General features: G+C 37.0%; 1 protein-coding gene across 3 annotated transcripts in view; it reads right to left on the bottom strand.

Annotated features, from left to right (window-relative positions):
* RNF17 (ring finger protein 17) overlaps nt 1–13,777 on the bottom strand; it is a 104,606-nt gene that overhangs the window by 61,164 nt on the left and 29,665 nt on the right. For all 3 annotated transcript variants that reach the window (XM_032260066.1, XM_032260065.1, XM_032260067.1), the window contains 3 exons: nt 13,026–13,194; nt 11,042–11,232; nt 9,148–9,289 (listed from right to left, as the gene is read on the bottom strand). In XM_032260066.1, coding sequence (XP_032115957.1) covers nt 9,148–9,289; nt 11,042–11,232; nt 13,026–13,194 — 502 coding nt within the window. The remainder of the gene's footprint in view (nt 1–9,147; nt 9,290–11,041; nt 11,233–13,025; nt 13,195–13,777) is intronic.

The raw sequence follows: 13,777 nt of genomic DNA on the forward strand, positions 1-13,777 counted from the left end.
ATATATATATATTCATTATATACATATATACAGTATTATTCAGCCTTAAAATAGGAATTGCTATCAATGCTTACAACATGGATGAATCTTTAGGACATTATCATAAGTAAAATAAGCCAGTCACAGAAAGACAAATGCTTTATGAGTCCACTAATACAAGGTATCTAACACAGTAAAACTCATAAAAATGAAAAAGTAATACTGTGGTGGTCAGAGGTTGGAAACAGGGAGAAACGTGTCATTGTTCAATGAGTCTAGTTTTCGTTTTGCAAGGTGAAAATGTTCTAGAAATCTACTGCATGGTAATATGAATATAGTTAAAATTACTGAAGTTACACCAAAAAATGGTTAAAATAATAAATTTTATGTGTTTTTCATCACAATTACAGGAGATTTTGAAAAGTATATCATACTAAAACAACAGCAACTAAACACAAAAGAGGGCTCTAATGGAGGAAAGAAGGAATAAAAAAGTGATAAGATACAGAAAACAGCAAATGGCAGAAGTCCTTCCTTATCAGTAATTACTTTAAATGTAAATAAATTATCCAATTAAAATACAAAGATTGGCAGAATGAATTTTAAAAAACATGATCCAAGTATATGCTGTCCACGAAAGATACACTTTATACAGGTTGAAAGTCAAAGGATCGAAAAAAATATTCCCTGCCAATAGTAATCTAAAGAGATCTGAGATGGCTTTACCAGTATCAGGTGAAACAGACTTTAAATAAAAAAATTCTTACAAGAGAGAAAGGGCATTATAAATTGATAAAGGGCAAATTCACCAATAAGATATAACAATTACAAGTAGTTACGCAGTACACATCACAGACTCCAAATATATGAAGCAAACATTGACAGAACTGAAGGAAAAAACAGTTCATAATAATAGAAGACTTTAATATTCCACTTTCAATAGTGTATAAAACATCCAGACGGAAGATCAATAAGGAAACAGAACACTTGAACAATAATGTAAACCAACAGGTCCTAACAGACATACACAAAACACTCTAGCCAATAGTAAAATATACCTTTTTTCCCCCAAAAGGCCACTTAGAACATTCTCAGAATAGACCATATGTTAGGCCATAAAAAAGTCTTAATAAATTTCAAAAAACTGAAATCATAAAATGTTATTTGTCGCTATGACAATAGAAGGAAACTGGAAATCAAAAACAAGAAAAAATGCAAAATTCAAACATGTAGAAATTAAACACCACAAACTACCAATAGGTCAAAGAAGAAATCGTAAATTAGAAAATGCCTCAAGACGAATGAAAATGAAAACATAACATACCAAACTTATGCAACAAAACAGTGCCAAGAGGGAAATGTACAGCTATACACACATACAGTTTTAAAACACTGCAAATTAGGAACCTAACTATACACCATAAGACAACAGAAAAAGAAAAAAATACCCGAAGGTAGCAGAAGGAAAGATAATAAAGATTAGAGCAAAAATAAATAGTACAGGATAAAGAAACAGAACATCAACAAAGACAAAAGTTGATTATCTGAAAAGATCAGCAAAACTGACAAATCTCTGGCTAGAATAACTAGGAAAAAAAAAGAAGTCTCAAGTTAATAAAATCAGAAATAAAGATGCAGACAGTACTACCGATTTTTAAAAATAACTTAAAAAAAATTTTTTTTGAGATGAAGTCTCACTCCTTCACATGACCTCAGCTCACTGCAACCTCTGCCTCCCAGGTTCAAGTGAAGGACTACTCAGCCCTCACCCTCCCAAGCAGCTGGGACTACAGGTGCCTACCACCAGCACACCTGGCTAATTTTTGTATTTTTAGTAGAGATGGGGTTTCTCCATGTTGGCCAGGCTGGTCTCAAACTCCTGACCTCAGGTGGTCTGCCTTCCTCAGCCTCCCAAAGTGCTGGGATTATAGGCGTGAGCCACAATGCCCGGCCAAAAAATAAAAACTTATAAGAGGTTATTCTGAACAACTGTATGCCAACAAACTGGATAACCTACATAAAATGGACAAATTCCTAGAAACACACAACTGTCCAAGACTGACTCATGAATTAGAAAATCCAAGTAGACTTATAACTAGTAAAGAGGTTCAAACAGAATTCAAAAACCTCCTAACAATGAAAAGCCCTGGACCAGATAGTTTCACTGCGTATTCTACCAAACATTTAAAGAATTAACACCATTACATCTCAAACTCTTCCAAAAAAAAAAAAAGATGGAGGAATACTAATTCTAAGAGGCAGCATTACCCCGATAACAAAGCCATATGAAGACACTAAAAGAAAATTACAGATCAATATCCCTTATCAATACTGATGCAAAAATAACTCAGCATATTAAAAGATTTTTTCTCCTAACTTGGTCTTCAGATCTCTCTCTGAAGAGTGGCCATGAACTCTAGCCCTGCCCTGACAAGGCTCGAGAGGTGGTGGTCACTGATGTTTACAGTAAATCAAAAGAGGATACTTCTTTATCTTTGTGAATGGGCCAATGACTTGTTGTCTGACCTGTGACCAAGTGTCTGTCTCATAGGAAACCCATTTATACTTGCAGATGCCCTTGTTTCTTTTTATTTTTTTGAGATGGAGTCTCACTTTGTCCCCCAGACTGTAGTGCAGTGGTGCAATCTTGGCTCACTGCAACCTCTGCCTCCGGGGTTCAGGCGATTCTTCTGCCTCAGCCTACCAAGTAGCTGGGACTGCAGGCGTGCACCACCACACCCAACTAATTTTTGTATTTTCAGTAGAGACGGGGTTTCACCATTTTGGCCAGGCTGGTCTCGAACTCCTGACCTTGTGATCTACCCACCTCGGCATCCCAAAGTGCTCAGATTACAGGCATGAGCCACCATGCCCAGCCCCCTTGGGTTTCTTGTCTGACTTGTGTCCAGTTTATTCCTAACAAGATAGTCGCTCTCTAGGAGAGCACTGACCAGGAGGAAAGTTAGGTTTGTGTGTGTTAGGTAAGACATAGAGGAGGCAGGAAAACACATGAAATAAAAGGAACATTTTGTTAATCACAGATAAAAGTGAATCTGGGGGACTCTGCTTTTATTAAGGTCCACAGGCATTATCACTTAAGGCTTTCCAGCAGGAGTTTTGAAATGGCTAATTTAAAGAAAACATATGCAAAGGCGGGAATTTATTTGCATGACTCTGGTGTTGACTTATTTTATTGTGGCAAGCAGCTGTGGGATATGTTGGGTCAGTGAGGTGTAGAACAAGTAACCCACGCTGCAAAGAGCCACATGGGGAGGGAAAGTTTTAACTAAGCCAAAGGTGATGTGGCATGACTGGGGTTCAGACAACTTGTGCAGGCCTAAAAATGGATGCCAAGGCAACAACGATGTTAAACAAATTTATGACAAGAAGATTATACATCTTTATCTAGCGGGATTTATTTCTAAAATGCAAGGACAGTAACATGAAAATCAATGCAGCAGGTGCAGTGGGGCTCACACCTGTACTCCCAGTAATCTGGGAAGCTGAGATGAGAGGATCACTTCAGCTCAGGAGCTTGAGACCAGCCTGTTTAACATAGTGAGCCCTCATCTCTACAAAACTAAAAAAATTAGCCTGGTGTGGTGATGTGCGCCTTTGGTCCCAGTAACTCAGAGGGCTGAGGTAAAAGGACTGCTTGAGCCTAGGAGGCAAGGTTGCTGTGAGCTGAGATCATGCCACTGCATTCCAGCATGGCAAACTGAGAGAGACCTTCTCTCAAAACAAGCAAACAAAACAAAATCCAAAATCAATGTAATATACCACATTAACAGGATGAAGAAAGAAAGACCAAAGCATGGTCATTTGAATTGTTACAAAAAATTTTTTTGAAAAATTGAACACACTTTCATGATAAAAACTCTCAATAAACAAGGAACAGAAGGAAATAACACAGTAAAGGACATTTGGGAAAAATCCACAGATATCATACTCAATGGTCAAAAACAAATGCTTTTCCCCTAAGACAGGAATAAGACAAGAAAGCCTGCTTTTTCATCTTATATTAAACATGACATTGGAAATCCTAGCCAGAGGCATTAGGCAAGCAAAAGACAAAAGGCATCCAAATCAGAAAGGAAAAAGGAAAAGCATCTCTGTTCATGGATAATATGATCTTCTGTGTAAGAAAACCTCCTAAATTACACACACACACACACATACACATACACACACCAGTTGGGGCTACCAAATTAATTCAGCAAAGTTGCTAGACACAAAATTCACATGTAAAAATCAGTTGTGTTTTAATACATTAACAATTGAGCAAATTGAAGAGGAAATTTAAAAAGCAATTCTATTTACAACAGCATATAAAAGAAGAATTAGGAGTAAACTTGACCAAAGAGGCCAAAAACTGATATGCTGGAAACCACACAAACTGTTGAAAGTTATTAACTAAGATCTAAATAAATGAAAAAAAATCTGGTGTTCATGGATAAGAAGGCTTAAAATTAAGATGTCAATTCTATCCAAAGTGATTTACAATTCAATGTAACTCCTATTAAAACCCCAACGACATTTCTCTGTTCATGGATGACACGATCTTATATGTAAGAAAATGCCCCAAAGTTACACACATACACACACACACACTCTCACTCGTTAGAACAAATTAATTCATCAAAGTTGCTAGACACAAAATTCACATGTAAAAATCAGTGTTTCAATACATTAGCAAATGATATTATACTCAATATCATACTCTATTTCTTGGAGAAATAGAAGAATCCATCCTAAAAGTCACATGGAATCTTAAGAGACCCTGAACACTCAAAACAATCTTGAAAAAGAACAAAGTTGGAAGACTCACACATTTTGATTTCAAAAGTTACAACAAAGGTACAGTAATCAAAACACCGTGGTATTGAAATAAGGACAGATACACAGACAAACGGAATAAAACAGAAAGCCCAGAAATAAACTTTTACTTTTAACAAGCATGCCAAGATCATTCAATGAAGGATAGTCTTTTCAACAAATAGTGCTGAGAAAACTGGATATCCAATTCAAAAGAATGAAGCTGGACCCTTACCTTATACCATGTACAAAAATTAACTTAAAATGAATCAAAGATTTAAACCTAAGAACTAAACCTATAAAACTCTTAGAAGAAAGCATAGGTAAGAAGCATCATGATGTTAGATTTGGTAATGATACCTTGGATATGACACCAAAAACACAAGAAACAGAAGAAATAATAAATTGGTTTTCATAAAATTAAAAATTTTTGTGCAACGAAGGACACTATCAAGAAAATGGGACACAATCCACAAAATGGAAGAAAATACAGCCAGCCTTGGAACGAGTTTGATCTGAACAATTCCACTTATGTGCAAATTTCTTTTCACCTCTGCCAGCCCTGACTGGAAACAGCAGAGACAAGACCTATTCCTCTTCTTTTTCAGCCTATTCAACAGGAAGACGATTGGCGTGAAGACTTGTATAATGATCCATGTTCAGTTAACAAATAGTAAATATATTTTCTCCTCATGATTTTTAATAACACTTCCCTTTCTCTAGCTTACTTTAAGAACATGGTATCTAATACATATACAAAATACATGTTAGCTAACTGTTTATATATTATCAAGTCTTCTAATCAATAGTAGGTTGTTAGTAGTTAAGTTCTGTGGAAGTCAAAAGTTAAATGCATGCTGAGTGTGGAGACTCATGCCTGTAATCTCAGCACTCTGGGAGGCTGAGGGAGGAGGACTATTTAAGACCAGGAGTTCAAAACCAACCTGGCCAATATAGCAAGACCCTGTCTACAAAAATTAAAAAAAAAAAAAAAAAAAAAATAGCCAGATGTGGTGCATTCCTGTAGTCTTAGCTACTTGGGAGGCTGAGATAGGACACCACTTCAGTCCAGTTCTAGGCTGCAGTAAGTTATGATCTTGGTACTGCACTCCAGCCTAGGCAACACTGCTGGACCTTGTCTCAAAAAAAATAAATAAAAGTTACACACAGATTTTTGACTGCACAGAGCTTGGTATCCATCACTGCTGTGGTGGTCAAGGATCAACTGTATTTGTAAGTCATATATCTCGTAACAATTTAATGTCTAGAATATATAAAAGCTCCTACAATCCAACAACAAAATAAACAACCCAATTAAACAAAATGGACAAAGGGCTGGGCATGGTGGATCCTGCCTGTAATCCCAGCACTGCTGGAGGCCAAGGTGGGAGGATCACTTTAGCCCAGGAGTTCAAGGCCAGCCTGGGTTACCTACCCAGACCCTGTGTCTACAATATAATAATTAGGCAGGCATGGTGATGTGTGCCTGCAGTACTAGCAACATGGGAGGCTGAGGCTACAGGATCCCTTGAGGCTAGGAGATTGAGGCTGCAGTGAGCTTATAATCACGCCACTGCATTCTAGCCTGGGCAACAAAGTAAAACCCTGTGTTTAAAAAATAAAAAATGATTTTTAAAAGTTTTAAAATTTTTAAAAAATAAATGGATAAATGACTGGAATGGCTATTTCTTCAAAGATACGCAAATGGCCAATAAATAAGGACATGTAAAGATGTTCAGTATCACCAGTTGTTAGGGAAATGCAGATCAAAATCACAAAGTGATACCACTTCACACGTATTAAGAATGCTATTATTCAAAAGAAGGCATTTATGCGGCCAACAAACATGAAAAAAAGCTCATCATCACTGCTCTTTGGAGAAATGCAAACCAAAACCACAATGAGCAGTCATTACAGAAATATAAATCAAAACGACAACGGCAGTCATTAAAAGGTGAGGAAACAACAGATGCTAAAGAAGATGTGGTGAAACAGGAATGCTTTTATGCTATTTGTGGGAGTGTAAATTAGTTCCACCATTGTGGAAGACAGTGTGGCAATTCCTCAAGGATCTAGAACCAGAAATACCATTTGACCCAGCAATCCCATTACTGAGTACATACCCAAAGGATTATAAATCATTCTACTATAAAGACACATGCACACACGTTTATTGCAGCACTATTCACAATAGCAAAGACTTGGAACTAACCCAAATGCCCATGAATGATAGATTGGATAAAGAAAATGCAGCATATATACACCATGGAATACTTGGCAGCCATAAAAAACGATGACTTCATGTCGTTTGCAGGGACATGGATGGAGCTAGAAACCATCACTCTCAGCAAACTGATACAAGAACTCAGAAAACCAAACATGGCATGTTCTTACTCCTTAGTGGGAGTTGAACAATAAGAACACATGGACACAGGGAGAGGAACACTACACACCAGGGCCTTACAGGGGTTTGGGGGCTAGGGGAGGGATAGCACTAGGAGAAATATCTAATGTAGATGACAGGTTGATGGGTGCAGCAAACCACCATACCACATGTATACCTATGTAACAAACCAGCACGTTCTGCACATGTATCCCAGAATTTAAAGTATAATAATTTTTTTAAAAGAATGCTATTAAAAAAAGAAAAGAAAAAAACAAATGTTCGTGAGGATGTGGAGAAATTGGAACCTTGCGCATTGCTGGTAGGAATGGAAAACAGTTTGGCAGTTCCCCAAAAAGCTAAACATAAAATTACCATATAATCCAGCAATGACTCCTAGGTATAATACATATCAGAGGAACTGAAAGCAGAGACCCAAATGGATATGATACTTTTTTATGCCAGTGTTCATAGCAGCATTATTCACATGGGCCAAAAGGTGAAAACAATCCAAATGGCCATCAATAGATGAATGGATAAACAAAACGTAGTATATCCACACACGAAGTATTATTCAGCCATATAAAGGACTGACACATTCTGACACATTCTAGATAATAGATGAACCTTGAAAACATTAAGTTGAAGTGAAAGAAGCAGGATACAAAAGGAAAGTGTATATGATTTCACTTAGGAGGTACCTAGAATAGGCAAATTCATAGAGACAGAAAGTAGAACAGAAGTCATCAGGGACTAAAGGAGAAGAAATGGTACGTGATTGTTTAATAGGTACAGGGCTTTTGTTTGAGATAAATAAAAAGCTCTGGAAATGTATACACAACAATTAATGTCCTTAACGGCACCTAATGGTATACTGAACTATTAAAAACTATAAAATTATATTATGCATATTTTACCATAAAAGACACTGTAAAAAAAAATCAACAAAAGAAATAAATGCAAATCCTTAGATAAGCAGCTTCCACAACTCATTTGAGGAGCCACTACAGTGTGATACAGTGCTTGAGATGACAGGTTCTGAAGCTGCACAACCTAGGTCAATCCTGGCTCTACCCTTTCAGAGTTGTGTGGCCTTAGGCAAGATGCTTCATCTCTGTGGTTAGGGTCTCCAGACATTTAAATGGAGACAACAGTGTCTTTCTCACAGGATTGTTGTGAAGATTAATGAGTTAATTCACTTAAAGTCTTGAGGGCCTTATGATGAGTTAAATCACATAAAGCACCCAGACATCAGTAAGGATGAACTATTATTGTTACTATCTAAACACATCAGTCATACATCCAAATTTCAATACAAAATGCCTTTAATCTGTGTCTATTTTGGTGTTCAAATTCAAAAAACATCTAATAATGATCAGTAAATTTTCAGATGTACAGGTTAGAAAAAAGTTTATTATATTTTTCTCTTTTTGAGACAGAGTCTCCACTCTGTTGCCCAGGATGGAGTTCAGTGGTGCAATCTCAGTTCACTGCAGCCTTTGCCTCCTGGGTTCAAGCAATTCTCCTGCCTCAGCATCCCATGTAGCTGGGACTACAGGCACCTGCCACCATATCTGGCTAATTTTTTGTATTCTCAGGAGACATGGGGTTTCACCATGTTAGCCAGGATGGTCTTGACCTCCTGACCTCATGATCTGCCTGCCTCAGCCTCCCAAAGGCTTATCATTATATTTCTATTTGCTAGCTCTGTATGCTTTCCTAGTCTCCAGATTTCAGAAAGTAGCAAGAAACATTTATACATTAATTATCCTTCATTGTTCTTTCAATTTATGACAAATCATGTGAACTTGTTTGAAGTTGCAACTACTAAGAAATTTAAATGTATAGAAGACTGACAGTGGTATGTTTGCTCTAACTAAAATTGACAGTAGACATTCATTCTTGTTATACATGTCTAATTAAAAATTTTAAAAAATATATTTCATTTCAAAAACGTATTACATACTTACCAAATGAAGATAGAAATCTCCAGGACTATTTATATAACAAACCGTTACTGAAACATCTGTCATTTCTTTAGGCAAAATAGGTGGATGATAGTGTAAAGTAGTATCTTTTTCAAAATGACTTCTTAGTGATTGTGACTTAAACCTAATTAAAAGCATAATGAAAAGCGTAAGGAGGGTCTCACTCTTGTCACACAGACTGGAGTGCAGCGGTGCACTCATGGCTCACTGCAGCCTCCACCCTCCTGAGCTCAAAGCAATCCTCCCAATTCAGTCTCCCAAGCAGCTGGTACCGCAGGTGCATGCCACCACACCTGGCTAATTTTTGTATTTTTTGTAGAGACAGGGTCTCCCTACATTGCCCAGGTGGACCCCGAACTCCTGGGCTCAAGCAAGCCTCCTGCCTTGGCCTCCCAAAGTGCTGGGACACAGGTGTCAAGCCACCATATCTCGTCAAGCCATTTTCTTAGTCTCTCTTCTTTCTGTGACTTGATCTAAAGAAAGGATTTGTACATGTACTGACTTATTTACCAAAAGTATTCAACTTCCAATTTCATTCTTCTAACATTTCTTCATATTGTCTTCAATTATCAAACCAGGTTAAATAAGATATCAAGTCTCAAAACTTTAGAGCTGCGCTTTCATGTCGTACACAGAATTAAAGCTGCTTCTATTCTGTTACATTGGTATCTGTGGTCTGTGGTAGCAGTTCATATTGTCAGCTGAAGAGCGTCTGTCGCCCCTTCCAGCTCCAATACTACATTTATTTTTCTAGAATGGAACCTGCTAGGGTCACTTCTAGAGTCACTGAATCACTCAGGGTAAAAATTAGAACCTTTGACTACCTCTATGGTTACTTAAGTCATCAGAAATGATGGACAGGCTGGGTACTGTGGCTCATGCCTGTAAGCCCAGCACTTTGGGAGGCCAAAGCAGGCAGATCACTTGAGGTCAGGAGTTCAAGACCAGCCTGGCCAACATGGCAAAACGCCATCTCCACTAAAAATACAAAAATTAGCCGGAGTGGTGGTATATGCCTATAATCCCAGCTACTTGGAAGGCTGAGGCTTGAGAATTGTTTGAACCTAGGAGGCAGAGGTTTCAGTGAGCTGAGACCATGCTATTGCACCCCAGCCTGGGTGATGGAATGAGACTGTCTCAAAAACGCAAACAAACAAACAAAAAAGAAACAACGGACAAAGAAACTTTAAATATCTATTTTACATTCATACATTAAATATAGGGTAGTGATCATGAACTTATTCCAAAGTCTACAAAATTTAAGTTAGGAACAGTTAATCTATAATTCTTGAAACCCTCATACAGGTGCTTATAAAGTCAAAGAGTCCAAAAGATGTTAGGTTATTTACACATATTTTATATTTTGAGCTACCTTAATTTCTCTAATTTTATTTTTTCTTTATAGACAAGGTCTCACTCTGTCACCAAACTTAAGAGTACAGTGGCAAGACCATAGCTCAAACTCCTGGGTTCAAGCAAACTTCCCACCTCAGCTCCTGATCTGAGAAGCTGTAACTACAGGTACATGCCATCATGCCTGATTAATTTCTTTTTGCATTTCTTTGCAGAGATGAGGTCTAGCTATGTTGCCCCAGCTGGTCTCAAAATCATGACCCCAAGCAATCCTCCCTTCCTGGGCCTCCCACAGCGCTAGACTGACAGTTGTGAGCCACCCTGCCCAGCCTATTTTCTTAAATCCAATTATCTGAATTCAGTTTTCACAAACAACTGTACTTAGAAAAGTCTAACAGCAATATTTTTCACTTCTTCAGGTCTTTAAGGTTTACTTAAAGACATGGTTTTTAAAGGCAAAATCTACTTCTCTTATGTATAGCTATAATCTCAAAGAATATTTAAGTTTCATTAAGTTACTTACTTTGCTAGTTCCATAAAAACTAGTGCATCTCTAAGAGACACAGGCATATCACTGCTTATTTTATTTGTTGGTGGTTTCTGCAGATCTACAATAAGCACACCATCTTCTTCTCTAAAAACTTTCATTAAAACAGACTTGTTATTTACCATTTTCAAAAATTCCACTTTAGCCTCCTGTTCCCAGCCTTCATTCTGTGCAAAAAAGCAAAATTTCATAGTAATGAGTAATTATAAGTATCTCTAATGTTACAATGGTCTGGATTTAGGTTTGTACCAACCACAGATCCAACTGTGGGCAAGGACACCAAACCAACCAGACATTAAGAAACAGGGCCACAAACCCAAGGGCAGTCTATGAATGTACAATGTATGTATATCTTCACTTTATATATTCTCAAGGTTTTACTTTATAATTTAGTTTCACTTTTGAATATTAATATGAAGAATGAGAATATTTTCATTCTCAAAATGAAGAAGTAGTCAATTTTCCGCTTAGATGAAAATTCAAAAAGTAATTTTGAAGGTTTGGTATGCCTAAAATAAAATTTAAAAATTTACAATCTCAGCACTTTGGGAGACCAAGACAGGCAGATCACAAGGTCGGGAGATGGAGATCATCCTGGCCAACATGGTGAAACCTTCTCTCTACTAAAAATACAAAAATTAGCTAGGCGTGGTAGCATGCACCCACCTGTAGTCCCAGCTACTCGGGAGGCTAAGGCACGAGAATTGTTCAGACCCGGGAGGTGGAGGTTACAGTGAGCCGAGATTGCACCACTGCACTCCAGCCTGGGAGACAGAGCGAGACTCTGTCTTAAAAAAAAAATTACAATCATCATCAGTTAACCTAGCTTCCATCACTAGCAATACATGAGATCAATGCTACTTAGGCGATTTAAAAAAAAAAAAAAAATCCACCCAGGATGGATTACTTACTCTGTCACCCAGGCGAGCACAGTGACGTGATCTCAGCTCACTGCAACCTCTTGCCTCCCAAGCTCAAGTGATCCTTCCACCTCAGCCTCCAATGGTGTGCCATCACGCCTAATTTTTCTATTTTTGGTAGACAGGGTCTCACCATGTTGCTCAGACTCGTCTCAAACTCCTGAGCTAAACCGGTCCTCCCACCTCAGCCTCCCAAAGTGCTGGGATTATAGCCTTGAGCCACCACACCCAGCCAAAAAAGTTTGTATGTTGATCTCTGAATATTTAAGTATCATATCTAATGTAAATTTCAGGATCAAAACCAGAAATTCCTTAAAAACAAAAAAAGAAAATAGCTTTCTCAAGTTTTTATGATTATAAATGTAAAATCAGTGTATAAAATCTGAAAAGTTAAAGAGAAAATTAAAAACAAAACACTCTCACCATTTTAAGGAAAACACCAGTGCTATTATTTTTATGTTTCCTTTTATTTTTTTATTCACTTAATTATTTCAAGTATGTGTTGAATGCCTTCTATGTGGTAGGTGATCTGCTAAGCACTAGGAATACAATGATGAGCATAGACAGACTCCTGCTCTCATAGACCTTGTAACAATAGAACTGCTTAACATATATTGTTACAATTTGTCTCTTAAAAATTTACAATCTTGCTGAAGAATAGATACTCATAAATAATACAAAAAACAGAATGCAATGTGGCCATTAAATATAAAGGACAATGGAAATAGGAAAACACTGCAGAGAAACACACACCACATCATAAAACTTATTTATCTGTATAGCTGACTCCAAAATTACTGGTTTGCTTGACTATTTTATCAATCATTATGTTCATATATACTTATTCAACTCAATTTCTCATTAAAAATATTTTCAATTGTGGAAGCTGAAGTTCAGTTTCTTTTCTACTGAAACTAATAGTTTAGTATGCACTATGTATTTACAAAGATTACTGGTTCCCTGAGCCTACATTTAGCAGTCTATTTGGCAATATACAACTCAAACTGTAATAGACTCAGAAGAAAAAAAGTCTCACTTACTGAATTCTGTGGAACAATGTCTTTCAATGAGCATGGTTGTGCTAATGGCTGGATGTCTTTTAGCAGCCCTTCAATATATGGTTCAGATTTCCTTAGAAACAGACATAAATCATTTACCGCAGTATGTTGGTCAGCAGAATGTTCCGGTATCAAATGGGTATTAACAACTCTAGGAGAAATTCAAGTACTATTTATTGAAAGTAATGCTTCAAACTTGAATTTATTTTCCCCCATAGAAAGGTACGTGTTTCTAAGTATAATTTTTCTTGTTACACCTTTCAGAAAGTTACATTCCAAATACTTTCTTACTATATAGAATTACTTTAGCTTCTATAAGCAGAGATACTGTTTTCCTCCATAGAATTAAATCTCAGGTACATTTCACTTTCATATACTCACTCAGTTTGAGCTTAAAGGAGATAATGACCCTTCCCTCCATATAAATCTATTTATTTATAAGCTATAACCACTAAATGATGATGCTATGGTTAATGCTGGCCCTTACTACAGAAACACGTCAGTTTGTATTATTTTCCTAGAAGACAGGGAAACCATTTTAAATACCTAATGAGTTAGACAGTATGACACTTTAAAAAACCCTAATGAAATTATGGAAGTCAGATTAAAAATTTAACTCAATCATCTATAGCTAACTGTAACACTTTATTTAAAAGAATTAGTTTTGTGTGTTATTCCTTGCTTTGAAGTGACATAAGAAGAGTACCTAAGTTCCTTTTCTAAGCTCTCCATTT

The sequence above is a fragment of the Sapajus apella genome, unplaced genomic scaffold (genome assembly GCF_009761245.1).
Source record: "Sapajus apella isolate SASKATOON/1434 unplaced genomic scaffold, GSC_monkey_1.0 scaffold114, whole genome shotgun sequence".
Lineage (NCBI taxonomy): Eukaryota > Metazoa > Chordata > Mammalia > Primates > Cebidae > Sapajus > Sapajus apella.